The following is a 14,479-nucleotide window of genomic DNA, read 5'->3' as shown; positions in this document are numbered from 1 at the left end:
CTTAATCGATTCCACATATAATGAGCTCAGAATCATTCCATTCGTGCACCACCACGATCGTATTTCTGGTTTTGCCTAAAACTATCACGCTGGAAAACGTACTTCCAGAATAGACTGCTCTCCCCTATCGAATAAGGAGAGCAAATGTGTCCTGAGCTGAAGCTTTCGGGAAAAAATGCCGCGTTCTAGTTCGCCATGGTTTCCACTAATTGAATGACGTTAAGTGCATGGCGTGATTCGATGACGTTACAAAAGGAAATGGAACAGAAGAATTTCTAAGGAAGGATCGAGCCTCCAACATCGTCTCATATGTTTCAGGATCACATTTCGAAAACGGTTGTGACTGACCATGAGATCGATAATAAATTCGACCATCAGTGTTAGAAATTGAGACATGTGATGCTCTCTAAATGGCTCTATTAGACTTTGAATAGACACAATAAGCAAGCATTTTTCTCAAAAACAAAGAAATCAAATTTCAGAATATTTCTTGCGAATGGGCACGAAGCGACCAAGCGGGTCAGGAATAAAATATTTATCCCAAACTTTCTGTTCAAAAGTACTTCCAAAACTACGAACTGATTTCCATGGCTTAAAATGACCATTAAAGTGCAACAGTTTTGCGTTATTTAAGAAAAAAGGTGAGTATCTTGAGCCGCGGGAGAGCCCTATTTGCACAGACGAATGAAATTATTACTATAAAGAATGGTAAGCGACGGAGACCGTTAAGTACCTAAATGTCCGACATGCCACAAGGGATCAATCGGCGATGTACGCCGGTAAAAAATGGCCAAGATAGCGGCTTCGACTACATCCGAACCGCCCTGTGGTTCTATGATGGAAGATCTGAATAATAAAGTTAAAGAAATGTCACTGGCAATCATTTATAACAATGTGCTGTACCGTTCATGAGACTGAATCAAATCAAGGATTTTTTCGGCTACTTTTTCATTTCTCCAAGTGTCAGCGTCGGAAATAACAAACACGCCTGTATTGAATGTACACGTTAGCGGATTGAGATTGAGTTTAGCTATTTCATGCTGTTTCAGATTCAAGCGGGAGGCGTATAGCGCTTCGACACGTGAAGCCACTCTTTTCGATACAGAGCCAGCTTGGCAATCATCAGAAAAGGCGCCCAGATCTTTAATGGGTATCGGAGTTTTAAGTAGGTCGGCCAAATCCCCTATCCAAAGATAAAAATGCAAATATTAGGCAAAACATATCAGCATACTAGCAAACACAACTAAGAATAACTTTCAAATTAATCTACCCTGGACAATGACATCTGGATCAAGGTAGATGGCACGATCATGTAGTGATGGAAAGATATCAAGGAATGCAAATTTTGCAGCATTGTAGTATTTTTCTAGGTGTGCTGGAAGTTTTGCATGTGAGTATTGAACATTTGAAAGTTCAGGGACTTTCATCCATTCCCTGCATTTGAAAAGACACTTATGATGCAGTCCTACTTTTAGAAATGTGATTACTTACTGTAAGTGGAATATAGTGTCATCAGGCACAATGAAATGGAAATGAACTGTGGATTTTGTGTTCACAATAACACTATTGACAGCACTTATGAGGCCACCTAGATTATCCTCCCTGGCTTGTATGACTACATTAATTAGTTTACTTTTGGCAGTTTGACTAGTGGTTGATATGGTTTTTGCTTCTTCTTTAAAAGCTGAATGACTAATATTTGAAAGATACTCTTGGGCATATTTAGCCCCCACCTGGAACCTTCCTCCATACCCTGCAAAGCTCTGAACATGGGTTAGCAGATAAACCATGAAGCCAGCCCATACCAATGAAACTCCAGTTACAGCTAATAAATAATAAGACAGAGTGTTACTTAATAATTTCTCCACTGGTGAATGATTACAAAACACAATTTAAAATACCAAATTTTGGGCACCTATGGTACATGTCACTGCAGCATGAAGTAAACCATGAAAACTATGAAATGGGTGAACAAGCAAAAGTTGTTGTTCACTTGTAACTTCCAACTCATTGACCAGATCAAGTTTGTTTTTCTGGTTGGCTACCGCGAAAGTGGACTACAACATTGGCCGTAAGATGGTGTCAGATCAAAATCTTGTTGTTTTCTATTAAAGTTCGAAACTTTTTTATGCCAGGAATTTTGGAATAAACCTTATTCATAAAGTAATTACAATAAACTGGTAAAAATTTAGCATAATTAATTTCTTATAAAAATATGACACCTTATCCCACCAAAAACCACCGTTAGAGGACACTGTATTAGTTCATTCTTTTAAAATTAAATTAAAAATTCATTTACTAATAATAAATGCAATCAAGGTTTAAAACGTCATAAGAAATAAGTTTAATTTCATTTTATGCAATGGAAGTAAAAATTCAAATTATACGCCATCTATGAATAAGTCTAGCTCACAATTGGACGCCGCCATGTGTCTTAATACTGAACTACTAGCCACTACCGTTCCTTCCGAGAAAGCGGCGACCGAAAACTCTTTTTCTCTTTTGCTGTTTTATATCCCGTGACATCTGAGGCATCGAGGCCTTTTTTCTCGTCAAACTCACAGTTGATTGTACGTATATTCATCACGTTATTGTTAACGTCCATTAGCAAACATCGAATTAGATCTTAAAAGATACAGTTTCGAGCCCCATGTTGCGTGCCCAGTTTTGTGTTGACGAGTAGAAAAACTCCCCTCCTTCAGTCTCCTACATTTTCCTCATTTCTTCCTGAAAACAGGTTGATTTAAAGTTTAAATGTCGGGCAGTCTGTCCAATTGCTCGTCGACGACGCCTCCGACGAACTGCCGCTGCTGAAAAATTGTCCTCCACCATCGGATTGGCAGAGGCAATGAACGTGTCACAGAAGAGCAAAAACATTCACAGCCAGCAGCAGCAGCAACAGCAGCAACCTCAGCCACAACCAGGACCACCTAGTTATCCCAACCAGCAGCAATCACGAGCAAACGCTACCTATCTTTTTGATGATGCTTCCTCAAGTAAGTATTAGTCTGTTACATTATTTCTTACAGTTGTGCGACTTAGTTAAGTGTTACGACATGAAATGGCGACTTTGATCAGTAACCTTGTACTCGTATCCAAGGCTATTGAGTAATATTTCTTAAATGGAACGCATCGGTAATTGCCAACGAAGTAAAATATTTATCATTTGGAAAGCCAGTAATTAAAAAAAAAAGTCTTGAGAAATAAATCACAGCAAATAGTTGGTGAGTGTGCACGTGACCGGCTTGAAGAGATTTGGATCATTTGGGACACGTCCCCACGTGTCAAGATGGCCGAACAACTCTTTCCGGTATCGGTACTTCTTGATCGTTATGATTTTTCTATTCATTCATCTAGTGTGTTAGTTCTATTAGCTTATTTATTTTGTATGATGAAGGTAATAACACTTAAGTATTAATTACTGTTAAGGGCATCGACATTTTCGCCAATAGATGTACCGAATCTCCCCTCGTCAGATGGCGTTTATTGAGCTAGACACTATTCATGTCCACGTCTTGTTGAAACGTTGACGAGTATTGGCTGCTTTGGGCTCCAAATATTCAGTTTTATTAACTTCGTTAGAATATGGAAATATTCGCGAAAAATAATAGGTCGAAATTGCAGCATTTAACGTCATAAGTGAAGTGTCACTACGATAGTGAAATTGCAGCTCATTCCGGGTCGATAACTTCGTTGGTAGGGTTTCAAGGATTTTGTTACACGAAAGTAAATCATAGTGACGTATTCGTCATTATAGTGACTAAAGGTGCAGAAAGTGCCTCTTGTGTCAACCTGTCTAGGAAATTCTTGACTATGAAATGTTTGCAACTGTTGTATAACTAGCAAAAATGTATTTGTTCTCTTAAGTTTATCTAGTCGTTGACTGAGAAAGTTTGTGAGACAACACATACACAAATGAGATTTTTTTTCTACGGGTTAGGGATTGGAATTCACAATATCCTTCACTTGTTATAAAATTTAGCTAATCTGTTATTTTATTTTCACAGAGTACGCTTACGGAGGACCGTATGTAGCTGGTGCCAGTGCTGGACCAGTCCCTCCTCGTCCGCCGCTGGTTTCTGGGCTAACAGGTCCAACCCCACCTATTGCTGCCTCTAATGTAAGTTGTTTATACTCTCATATCTATAGGCATTTTCATTAAGTATTGCACTGAAAAATCGTGTTTTGGTCGTTTGTAGACGTCTGTCGGAGGAATGCCCCAAGGACCTCCACCAGGCAGTTTCGTAGGCCACAGTCCACTCGACCTGTCAAAGCAGACACCTCAACACCACCAGTCTGCCCATCACTCTCTTCCTCCTGGCATGTTATTATACAAGACAATCCTGATAGAGTATTCTGAATTCATTTTCTGTTTGGTTGTGTTTTTTTTTTTTGCAGCTTCGTTGGGAGTAAACCAGCAATTAGCCATGGCAAATGCTGGACATACTGGGCCCATGCAGGGTAGACCAACTCAGGGAAATAGCCAGGTTTGTTAAATATATAATAAGTTAGGTATAGATTTTTTGTGTTTGTGTATGTGGAATGTAACGTAATTTTTGTTGCAGTTTTTCAATCGCCCGATACGTCCGGGAAATCAACACATGCCTCGACCCCCAATGGCAGGTGGTGCCATTAATCCCAACCATCCACCCAATGGTGCTCAGGCCATACCTTACCCTGCGTTAAATGTAAGTATTTGATTCTTATGTTCAATAATGGGTGGTTGGTTAATGCCTGCTTTTCGTATAACAGCAACCTGTACTTTTCGTCATTGGAGATCATCAATTCAACAATCAAGTGAGTTACTCGTTTCACTAATATTGGCTTTTAACTTGGTGAAAATAATAGAATACTTTATGCCATCTGACCAATATTTGAAGACATTCTGTTCTCACAAACTTGTACATTTTTATATTTCAGTAACTTTGTGTGTATTTGAGTATTATACCTTAACTGAACACCAACCTTTGTCTGTTTAATTATACAGTCGCCCTATTTATCGTACCCGGCGAATCCTCCAGCGTATTATCAACAGTCAGGGAACCTGCCTCCCGGAAATGTGACGGTGAGTTTCTTAACCTTTTTGGTCTGGTTGATGGAATGCAGAAAAAACTTTTGGTTGTTTGTTCGTCATTGGGTCACTAGATGCCGTTTCTAGAAAGTCTTGCTGTTGGTAGCTTTGGGGGATCGACCTCGAAGACCCAAAAGTGATAGTTGGAAGTAAAAGTTGCCAAACTAGGTCTTAATGTAATACCACCCTGTTCTTTCTCTTGCTTTCTTGGATTCTGTCAGTCGGTTACAGCTTCAGTTGGTGTTCTAACTTTCAAGTCTGTACTGTGATAGATGCAAGTGAAAAGTACAAAGCAATAGGGCCTTTATCGGTCTAAAGTTGCAAAAGGGTTTATAGTCGTAGGATGTATCATTCTGCTCAGCAACCTGTTCGTATGCCGAGTCTGGTATGGCAGGCTGTAAGTTTGGCGTTGGCAAAGAATTCATTCAACATCTGGTGTAACCTTAATTTTTCCTTTTTTTTTTTTTTTGCCTTTTGTTTGAGCAGTTCCAGCAACCACGAGCAGCCCAACAAACGTATGGCTACAGGACTTCACCTCCTTACCCGGGTTTTCCTATGCAGAGCTCGCCAGGTAAAGTCTCGTACGATATGTTGTAGTGCGCCTTTCCTATTATTTTTATTATTTTACTTTTGTCCAGCTGTTTATTACCCACCACAGCAGCAGCCTCAACCCCAACAGCAGCAGCAGCCCCAACAGCAGCAGCAGCAGCCCCAACAGCCCCAGCAACCCCAACAGCCACAGCAAGTCCCGATAGCTTCACCACTGGCGGCACAACCGCGTGAAAGCTCTGGAGCCTCTCGGAGGGCAAGGTCAAGTGCCTTGCGCATTGTCGACCCCAATACCAATAGGGATGTTCTCACCGGTGAGGAAGTGCCTCCGTCAGCCGTGGTTACTCCGACTACTGTGACGCCCCCTGAAATTACGGCAATCGATGCTGTTTCGCTGCCTCTAGTAGCTGTGGATGAGGTTGAAGCGCCATCAGCGTTGGTTACTCCAGCCGTTCTAGATGTGGAGGAAGCACCTACATCTCCGATCGTGGACATTTCTGCTGCTCCATCAGAAAATGCAATCGTTGCAGTAGTTGAAGAAATAAATGTGGAAAAAAAGACAGTTCCAACTGTAGCTGCATCGTCATCAGCATCGACGTCAGCAACACCAACTGTGCCAGCAACAGTCACTGCTCCGATAGCACCGGTACAGCCGGCACCGGTCATAGAAAAGGAGGTCATACCCGTCCCTGTTGCCCCAGAGAACGGTGAAGTACCCTCTGTTAGCGAGCCGCCTTCCAGTACGGCGTCACCCACTCCCGTCTTGACTGCTCCTAGTCCCGAGCAAGTCGAAGGTAAAGCATTTCTCGTACATAACTTTCATTTTAAAATTTTATGTAAAGTCAGATAAAGGTTGGGTCTGAAATTTGCCGAATAGCAACGTTTGGTCACTAACCCGACCGAAATTCTTAGTGGACGGTGGTGAGAAAACGCAATTGTATTTAAAAAGTAGAACAGGGCAACGAGGAATGTAAAAGGTTTGATGGAAAGCAATTGGGGAAAGGAGAAAATAGCAGACGGAAACGTCACGTCGGACTTCGCAGAGAGCGATGCTTGTGCCCTCTATAGACGTTCTATTTGTGTAATGTTACGCATCTCTTGGTTCATTCGTCTGTCCGACTTTCGCAGGTCTGGTGGTCTCGTGTTTTTTCGGTACTCTTGAAAGAATTTTTTCTTGAATGGGATTTAGTTTCTCTTTAATCGCCCACCCTGTTATGTCCCTAAGCCCAACAGACGTCCTGCTCCAGTGATTTCATTGGGAAAAACCCAGAAGTGAAAATAAGGTAGTGTCGCACAATGGCGATGCTCCTTCTTCAAGGTTAGTTCAAGAATTACATTGAATATGTATGGCGGCTGTATTTCACACGCCCACTAATCGCGATAGCAAAATATGTGTCTCGAATACAGGTCATCGACCTTCTAGTCCCGCTCTTCCTCCCCATACTTCGTTCATTTCACTGTAGAATCGCCAACGCAGCTAGACTTCCGTTTTAGGACTTTAGTTTCGGAGTTTGGGGTGACCTTCGACATTGCCTAATCAGGATATAGTTTGTCAATCTCAACACTGTGAAAATCCATAGATGTTGCTTTTGGATTCATTATTCGCTATGATGTTAAGTTTAACTTGGGAGGCAATAGAGCATATCATCTATAAATAGTACCCCAGCGGTGTAAAAAGGCGTTGCGTGTATGGACCTTTTGAACATTCCAGAACAGGAATCGTTTGGTCCTCTAAAAAAGAGCTGTTAAATTGAATACTTATTAGAATTGCCTGCCTATAGAAATTTAAATGTTTCTTGGCGAAATTTTAGGACGAGGTAACCCGAAGGGTGGTAAAAAGGGGCGCAAGACCTCGAAATCGAGTTCTACCCCCACACCCCCCACCCCTCCGCCCCCACAGAGCGTTGAAGAAGTTAAACTCGCCCAACCTGTAGCTGCTGCTGTCGAGATTCCGTCTACAGTTGAAGAGAAGGATGTTGTGCCTGCTACCACCCCAAACATCCCAGTTGCTGCTGCTGTCAATCCAGTATCAGTGGTCGATTCATCTTCCAAGGTGGACGTCGAAATTAAAGTAATTTGGGTTGCGATCTAAGTGTTTTGCAAGCAATACGTTATTCACATTTATTACAGGAAATGCCGAGACCCTTGCCGGTTGTTCCAGAATCGGTTGTCGAAAAGCCCTTGGAGAGCTCCACAGTTGAAGTCGAAATAGAATCTGTGATCACTAATGGGGGTACTTCTTGCATGAGATGAACATAATTAAATTAAATTTTGTAATAATTCGAGGATATGTGATACAGACAAGCAAGGAACTAGCCCTCCACCCAGTGAAATAGAGCCGGTGGTGCCAACGCCTCAAATTACTGCAACGGAGGACGGGGAAAACCGGGCTCCTGGTAAATCGACGTCATTGAAATATACGTACAAGGACGGTAGGTGTAAATAAATGCATCTGGTGTAAAGTTACCCAACACAAAAGCATAGATAACATGTCTTCTAAGAAAAAAAAATATAAATGTTTATTTAATTTTTGAAGATCAATGGAGTCCAGTAAATCCGGAAGGGAAGAAGACGTATGATCGCCTGTTCCTTTTGGAACTGCAGAATAACCCCGCATCCCAGAAAAAACCGGAAGGATTGCCAAGCCTGGAAGTTGTACGCGATAAGGTAAACGAAAATAATGCAGTTCGTGAAATAATCAAGCGGTTACTCTGAAAATTTTTATTTGTAAAGTGATTACTAACTCGTGCATATCTTCTGAATAGGCTTCAACAATGAAGCGCGGAGTTTCTGTTGGAGACTTCACCCCGCCTTTCGTTAAAATGATGCCAGCGAAGGTTCGATAATCTATTTCTTTCTGAAAGCTCAAGTTCTGATCTTCTACGCAAACGTTGATAGGGACTTCCTAAAAGGAATAGTCAGCAAGGAAGTCGTGATCAGGGCATGGGTCAGCAACAACCACCTCCAAGGAGAGAAATTAAACTTATGCACTCCTTGATTAGACAAGAACGCCCCGAAGACCCCAATGTCTGGAAACCGAAACATGCTTCGAAAGCCAAGGAAGAGAAAGAGAATCCTGACAAAGCCAGCACTGAGGTATACTTAATTGAAACGTTTTGTTTTCAATAATCTGCTCACAATATTGGTCTACGATTAGGCAATGCTTAAAACCGTCCGTGGTATTTTGAACAAGTTAACTCCTTCTAAGTTTGACGCATTATTAGCGAGAATCCAAGCCTTAGATATTGATAGCGAAGACCGGTTAGCCGGAGTCATCAAGTTGTTTTTCGAGAAGGTAGGATTTTGATAAATTATTGATTCGACTTCACGTTGCAAACAATTTCACTCTTCTAGGCTGTTGATGAACCAATTTTCTCGTCCATGTATGCTAAAATGTGTCAAGCTCTGTCAACAAAAGAGGTTGCTTCCGCTTCTAACCCATCTGAAACAACAAATTTCCGCAAGCTATTGCTGACACGTTGTCAAAAAGAATTTGAAAAAGACAACGCTGCACTCCTTGACGTGGAAAACAAAAAGAAAGAAATTGAAACTGCTGAATCGGTAATACGGCCACGATACTTTATTCTTAGATTATTGATACTAATTTCCTCTTCCTTGCTTGTCTAGGACGCAAAAAAGAAAGACTTGGAATCGGAATTAGAAGAACTTGTCAATTCAAATCGAAGAAAATCTTTAGGGAACATTAGGTAAGCCTTAGATTTTTTCAATACATTTTCGAAATTTAACTAGTAAATGTGGTTTTCAGGTTTATTGGAGAATTATTTAAATTACGAATTCTTTCGGTGAAAATTATGCATCAGTGTATTCTTCGGTTATTGAGTCAACCCGAAGATGAAGAGTCGCTAGAGTGTCTCTGCAGGTTGTTGTCAACGATCGGCAAGGAATTGGAGACTCCAATGCAACCACCCGCAGGAAGATCAACGTCTATCTCGGTTCGTTTCTCGTTCATTGTTTACTTTTTTTATGGGCTGCATTGAAATAATCGTCTTACTGTATCTTTCAGGCAAATCGCGAGTCCATGAATTCGTATTTTAGTACTTTGGATTCCATTGTTAATAAGCGCAAGATATCAAATCGTATACGATTTATGATCCAAGACGTAGTTGATTTGCGCAAAACTGGGTGGAAACCGCGTCGTGAAGATAACAATCCCAAGACAATAGACCAAATCCACAGGGAAGTCCACAAGGAGCGCGAGGAACAGGAGAGGGAATTGAACAACCCACAATTCCAGGGACCTATGGGTTCCATGGGTGGCCTTTCTCGGGATGGAAGAATGGGTGACCGGCGTGGTGGCGATGATCGTAATAGGAAACAGTCACGTGAGTTCATAGTCTTTGATGTAGTGTTTTTCTTCATTCAAGCGTGAATGATGAATATTTGTATCCGTATTTATGGATGATGGTAGTACAAGCTCAACAGGGCTGATGCGCTTGCTTTGCTGTTGAACTCACACTGGCACCATATTCATTAATTAATACAAACTTCTTGTTTATTTTTTACTCCCAGGTACCAATGATGATGGTTGGAATACTGTCCAGAATAGTGGCAGCCGAGGCGGCAATGTCAAGTTGGATATGAAACAACTTCGGATACCTAAGGTATTTCTTTTTTATTCGTTTTTTTCTCTTTGATATTTTACTTTAAATATTGCTAAATTGTAGGCATCTGGAGATGCTGATCAAACTGTCATCAGTTTGGGCCCTGGAGGTAGGGGAATGGGCTCCTGGGGAAGAGGTGCGTCTGGTGGAATGTCTCAATCGATGGTTGGCGGTGTTGGCAGCGGTGCAACTCAAGATACTCGATCCAATCGCTACCAGATCCTAGAAGATGATTCTGGAACTCAACACGAAAGCGGCAAGGCTCCATTCTCGGGACGCTCTAGTCTTGGCGGCCCACCCCATAGCGGCCGCGGTGGTAATCAGGAGTACCGGACGATGCCTGGAGCCACGAAAAGTGCTTTTTTCCCGCCCAAGGATGGCGATCGTGGACTAGATTCCCTTCGCTCACAGAACACCGGTGCGTTCTCGGTCATATTTTCTTTTTAAAAAATTTTCTTGTGGGTTATAAAGCGTATATGATGACAAAATCGATACCGAATTCCACTGTGGGGGTTTATCAAGCTCAACAGGCCTGAAGCGCTAACGAGTTTCTGGTGCATCGAGTTTAATATTGAATTGCGAATTTTCATAATTTTTTGTTTTTGTTATGTAGGCTTTGCTGGTCGTTCGCGTAGTCAGCAATCTTCTCGTGAGAATTCTGTTACTCGACCCATACGAGAAACGCCTCAACCGCCGATGCAATCACGTGAAGTATCCAAAGGTAATGACGGTAAAACTAAAATGCAAATATTGGATGTGTTCTTAACTTTGGTCTGAACGCGGCAGATGTACTAATAGGGAAATCAACCGTTACGGATGATGAGATTGAGCGGAAATCTCATTCGCTTTTGGGTGAATATTTTACAAATGAAAAGATAGAGGTAAAGGCAATTTTTTTTTATTTTAAAAGTCTCTTTTCTAAAAATCAAAATGCTGTTTTTTCTTCTTTGTTCAGGATGCTGTTCTCGACATGAGGGAGTGGTTACATCCATCTACGGTAGCCAAATTCATCAACCAGTGCTTGCTGCATGTCTTAGAACATAACAAAAAGGAACGTAGGGCGACAGGCACTTTATTGAAGGAAATGGTTAAGAGAAAACTTTTCACCTCCCATGATATAGTTGATGGGTAAGTAGATTTTCGCATTGAAATTTAGTAGTAAATTATGTTCTTGTTGCGTAACTAATATGTAACTTGTTCCAGATTTACTGAGCTCCTTCAATCGGCTGAAGATTTCATCGTGGATATTCCCAAATTATGGGAATATGTGGCTGAATTAGTCGAGCCATTGTTTGAAGAAGGCGTGATGAATTTGAACTTTCTTCCGCAGTTGTCATCGACCCTGAATTCATCTTTGGTCGCTAATTTTGTAGCTGCAGTTCTGAAGGAATTAGTCAAAGCGCTGGTGAGTCCTTGTCAATCGATACAGAAATCATGTAGTTGCACCCTTCGTTTCCGCCTTTGATGTTTTAAAATCATTGCCAGTGGCAGATAAGGGTGCCACAGTATACTGCCTATCTGAATGAATTGGGATTTCTTCCCTACTTCATCTTAAACTTTGGCTCACATTGCATCAAAATTGTTAAGTGTTCTTAAAATAAAGTGGATGTTTTCTTTGTTAGGGTGTTGCCGGAACAGAAAGAATATGGATTATGTCAAATGCACCCCTCACCAGTATTTTACCATCTGGTGTTGATCCGAATGCATTCCTCGCTCAACATAAGGTAATTTTAGCATTTATTTTTGCTAGATTTTCATTTAAACATTCTTGTTTGTAACATTTAATAGGAACTGGAGTTCCTTTCTCAAATCGATTCTATACCAAGGAGTAGTGGCAGCGTTGGAAAATCCAGCAGTAATGCACCTCCCTCCAGTCAAGTTTACATCGAGTTTCAGCATAGCCTGGAAAAGTACTTGAGAGACGCAAGCCAATTAACTACAGATGACGTTTGTAGTTGGATCCAGGTAATTCCTTATTATTTTTAATGCGCAAGTTATCATACATTTGTTCATTCTGTAACAGAAACAAAATGTTGGTGAAGTTAATTCCGCTTTCATTCGTGCCTTGGTCACCGCAGTAACCGAGAGTTCTATTGAAGGCATGATCAGTTTTCTTTTTATTTAACATGAGCATCTTATTTATCTAATCTTATAATTTTTTTATTTCTAGGACGTGGTACAGACAGTAAACTGATCAACACTGTCTTGAAACACTGGACGGAAGTGTTAAGGCGGTACGTTGATAATATTGCTGATCGTGAGCTTCAACTGCTTTTTGCAGTTCAGACTTTAGTCACACAGCGCCAACATCCCAAAGGTTGTCATAACTTATGATAAGTAAAACGAAGAAAAAAAAACTTAGTTTTACGTTAAACAATTTTTTTTTTTTACAGGTTTGATTCAAGGCATTTTCGAGACCCTCTATGACAGTAATGTGGTTTCTGAAGAGGGATTTGAATCGTGGGTGTCAGTCGATGATCCTTTGGAACGTGAAGGAAAAGCTGTGGCTCTGAAGATGATCACTTCTTTCCTGACGTGGCTGAAGGAAGCTGATCCGGAAAGCGATCAAGAGGCGGATGCCTGACCTTATGAAGAAAAGCATATTGGGGAGCATTTGTGTGAGTGTATCGTGTGAGTGAAGGGGGAGGCCAGTGTGTGCATGCATGTAAACGAAGGAGACTGAAGGAACTTATCGTCCTTAGTTTTCCATAATTACATGAAAATGAGCAGATTTTTGTGAGCGATAATTGTGCTCCAAGAGCACACCTGGCTAAATTTATTAATGATGATGTAGTTTGAATTTGCCCCTTTATTTTCATACACCCCTTTCAACTGATTGTGTGGATGGATTACTTTTAATCCAAAAAAGGAAGGGCGCGTGTCGATAAATAAGTATCGGTCAGAGGAAGGCGAAAGGTATCGTGTGAATAATTTGTTAGTTCTGTTTTTGTTTTTTCTTTTTTTTTTTTTTTTTCCCGTTCATTTCATTTCATTTGATTGGCAGATGGAAAACAGGTGAAGAATTTTTAATCATTTTTCTGTTTGAATTTTTTTGTTTTTGTATGTGTGTAAGAAAAAGAAAATATTGTGCTGGGCCAGGGGCGGTGTTGATTGCATGATCGATTTACATATGATGGATAAGAAACAACCCAAAAATTTCATAAATGCGCTATCGCCAATTGAAATGAGCAAGTAACTGTAAGAACATTGAGTTCTACTCGCTCCTCCTTCCCTTCCACGTGAAAGACAGTCGGTTTACAAGTTCTGTGAACGTGGCGGTTTTGTTTGCAACGTTTGTAACATTTGTTGTAAGACTGATACTTAGAAGGGATTTATTCATACACTGCAGTAGAAGGTTGATAGCCAATTTGTTAACGTTAACCATACTTAAAGGCAAATCTTGACAAAAATAGTCTCATGTTAGTATAGGTGAAGAAATCCCTATGCAAATGAAAAGTGATTTTTGTCTGTGCTTCTTAAAGAATATGGTACTTTTGGTTAAACAAAAATTATAGTTCCAAGCCAACTCGTTTTACTAGATACATTTTTGTAATACAGATTTCAAAATACGTTCTCATGCGATACCTTCAGCTGCAGGTGGTTTTTCAATGAACTCCAGAACGACAATTAAATGTTGGGTTGGTAGATTGGTATAGTAATGAGAGGGCCTAAATTTTGTCCGTTGAAGAAGAGATGAAGGCCGGTTGGCAATCTGTTGGCAATGACGTGGGACAGTTTATTTTGTAGACATGTTATGTTATATCAAAGAATAGGAGCTGGTATAGCTGTTTTCCTGTCTATTTGCCCATTTTAATTCTGGGTGGTGGTGGTGTTAGTGGTGGCATAGTTTTCTCCGCAAAAGGGTACTCCTTTTCTGTACTATTTCTATAGTGGAGGAGCCAGGGGTCTATGACTCTGGAATAGGGATCGGCCCCGATTATCTGAGACCCACCTAACTACCGGAAGATACTGGCGCAACACATGCAAATGTTCCTTTTTAAGCTTAGCGCCAGTACCTTCCGGTAGTAAGCTGGTTCTCGGGTAATCGGGGTTGATCCCAGAGTCATGGAACCCATGACTAGGGCTCGGCCCCGTGTCCAATGGGTAGGTATTTGGGCGAATGGGTAGGTCTTCTCAGCAAAAAAATTGGATCCGGTGGGTAACGGTTCTTGAGACTTTGTGCCCACTACCTACCCGGTTTTCATGTGGGTAACACAATTTTGAAAACCGTTTCCAT

The 14,479-nt window shown here is 41.0% G+C and overlaps 2 protein-coding genes across 5 annotated transcripts; one reads left to right on the top strand and one right to left on the bottom strand.

The window, feature by feature from the left end:
* Window positions 1-400: 400 nt before the first annotated feature.
* LOC116935709 (glycosyltransferase 8 domain-containing protein 1) lies at window positions 401-2,062 on the bottom strand. Its single transcript, XM_032942980.2, has 6 exons — window positions 1,902-2,062; window positions 1,492-1,825; window positions 1,271-1,434; window positions 904-1,183; window positions 734-846; window positions 401-668 (listed from the first exon to the last, which is right to left on the bottom strand). The coding sequence occupies exons 1-6, from the start codon at window positions 1,924-1,926 to the stop codon at window positions 472-474; spliced, it is 1,113 nt and encodes a 370-aa protein (XP_032798871.2). The 5' UTR covers window positions 1,927-2,062; the 3' UTR covers window positions 401-471.
* Window positions 2,063-2,410: 348 nt separating this feature from the next.
* LOC116935655 (eukaryotic translation initiation factor 4 gamma 1) lies at window positions 2,411-13,600 on the top strand. Of its 4 annotated transcripts, XM_032942936.2 has the most exons (32): window positions 2,411-2,570; window positions 2,738-2,996; window positions 4,008-4,120; window positions 4,200-4,320; window positions 4,399-4,487; window positions 4,566-4,688; window positions 4,753-4,797; window positions 4,988-5,065; window positions 5,558-5,642; window positions 5,710-6,414; window positions 7,432-7,691; window positions 7,751-7,853; window positions 7,921-8,052; window positions 8,157-8,287; window positions 8,386-8,457; window positions 8,519-8,716; window positions 8,778-8,915; window positions 8,975-9,181; window positions 9,248-9,327; window positions 9,387-9,573; window positions 9,645-9,963; window positions 10,151-10,242; window positions 10,306-10,660; window positions 10,856-10,963; window positions 11,029-11,123; window positions 11,198-11,370; window positions 11,446-11,647; window positions 11,865-11,966; window positions 12,031-12,207; window positions 12,266-12,341; window positions 12,413-12,559; window positions 12,636-13,600. In XM_032942936.2, the coding sequence occupies exons 2-32, from the start codon at window positions 2,849-2,851 to the stop codon at window positions 12,824-12,826; spliced, it is 5,052 nt and encodes a 1,683-aa protein (XP_032798827.2). In that variant the 5' UTR covers window positions 2,411-2,570; window positions 2,738-2,848; the 3' UTR covers window positions 12,827-13,600. The 4 variants fall into 4 exon arrangements, with proteins under 4 accessions (XP_032798827.2, XP_045029370.1, XP_032798832.2 ...); XM_045173435.1 differs by lacking the exon at window positions 4,753-4,797; XM_032942941.2 differs by lacking the exons at window positions 2,411-2,570; window positions 2,738-2,996 and adding an exon at window positions 3,555-3,696.
* Window positions 13,601-14,479: the final 879 nt, after the last annotated feature.

Source organism: Daphnia magna, linkage group LG1 (genome assembly GCF_020631705.1).
Source record: "Daphnia magna isolate NIES linkage group LG1, ASM2063170v1.1, whole genome shotgun sequence".
NCBI classification, from domain to species: domain Eukaryota; kingdom Metazoa; phylum Arthropoda; class Branchiopoda; order Diplostraca; family Daphniidae; genus Daphnia; species Daphnia magna.
This window is presented reverse-complemented; position numbering and strand designations above follow the sequence as displayed.

Coding starts and splice junctions, on each gene's coding strand:
- LOC116935709 (XM_032942980.2), bottom strand. CDS start 1,926: ATGTACCATAGGTGCCCAAAATTTG. Junction 1,184..1,270: donor TCCAGATGTCATTGTCCAGG/GTAGATTAATTT, acceptor ATCTTTGGATAG/GGGATTTGGCCGACCTACTT. Junction 669..733: donor GTGGCATGTCGGACATTTAG/GTACTTAACGGT, acceptor CTGTGCAAATAG/GGCTCTCCCGCGGCTCAAGA.
- LOC116935655 (XM_032942936.2), top strand. CDS start 2,849: ATGAACGTGTCACAGAAGAGCAAAAACATTCACAGCCAGCAGCAGCAG. Junction 6,415..7,431: donor TAGTCCCGAGCAAGTCGAAG/GTAAAGCATTTC, acceptor GCGAAATTTTAG/GACGAGGTAACCCGAAGGGT. Junction 12,560..12,635: donor ACAGCGCCAACATCCCAAAG/GTTGTCATAACT, acceptor TTTTTTTTACAG/GTTTGATTCAAGGCATTTTC.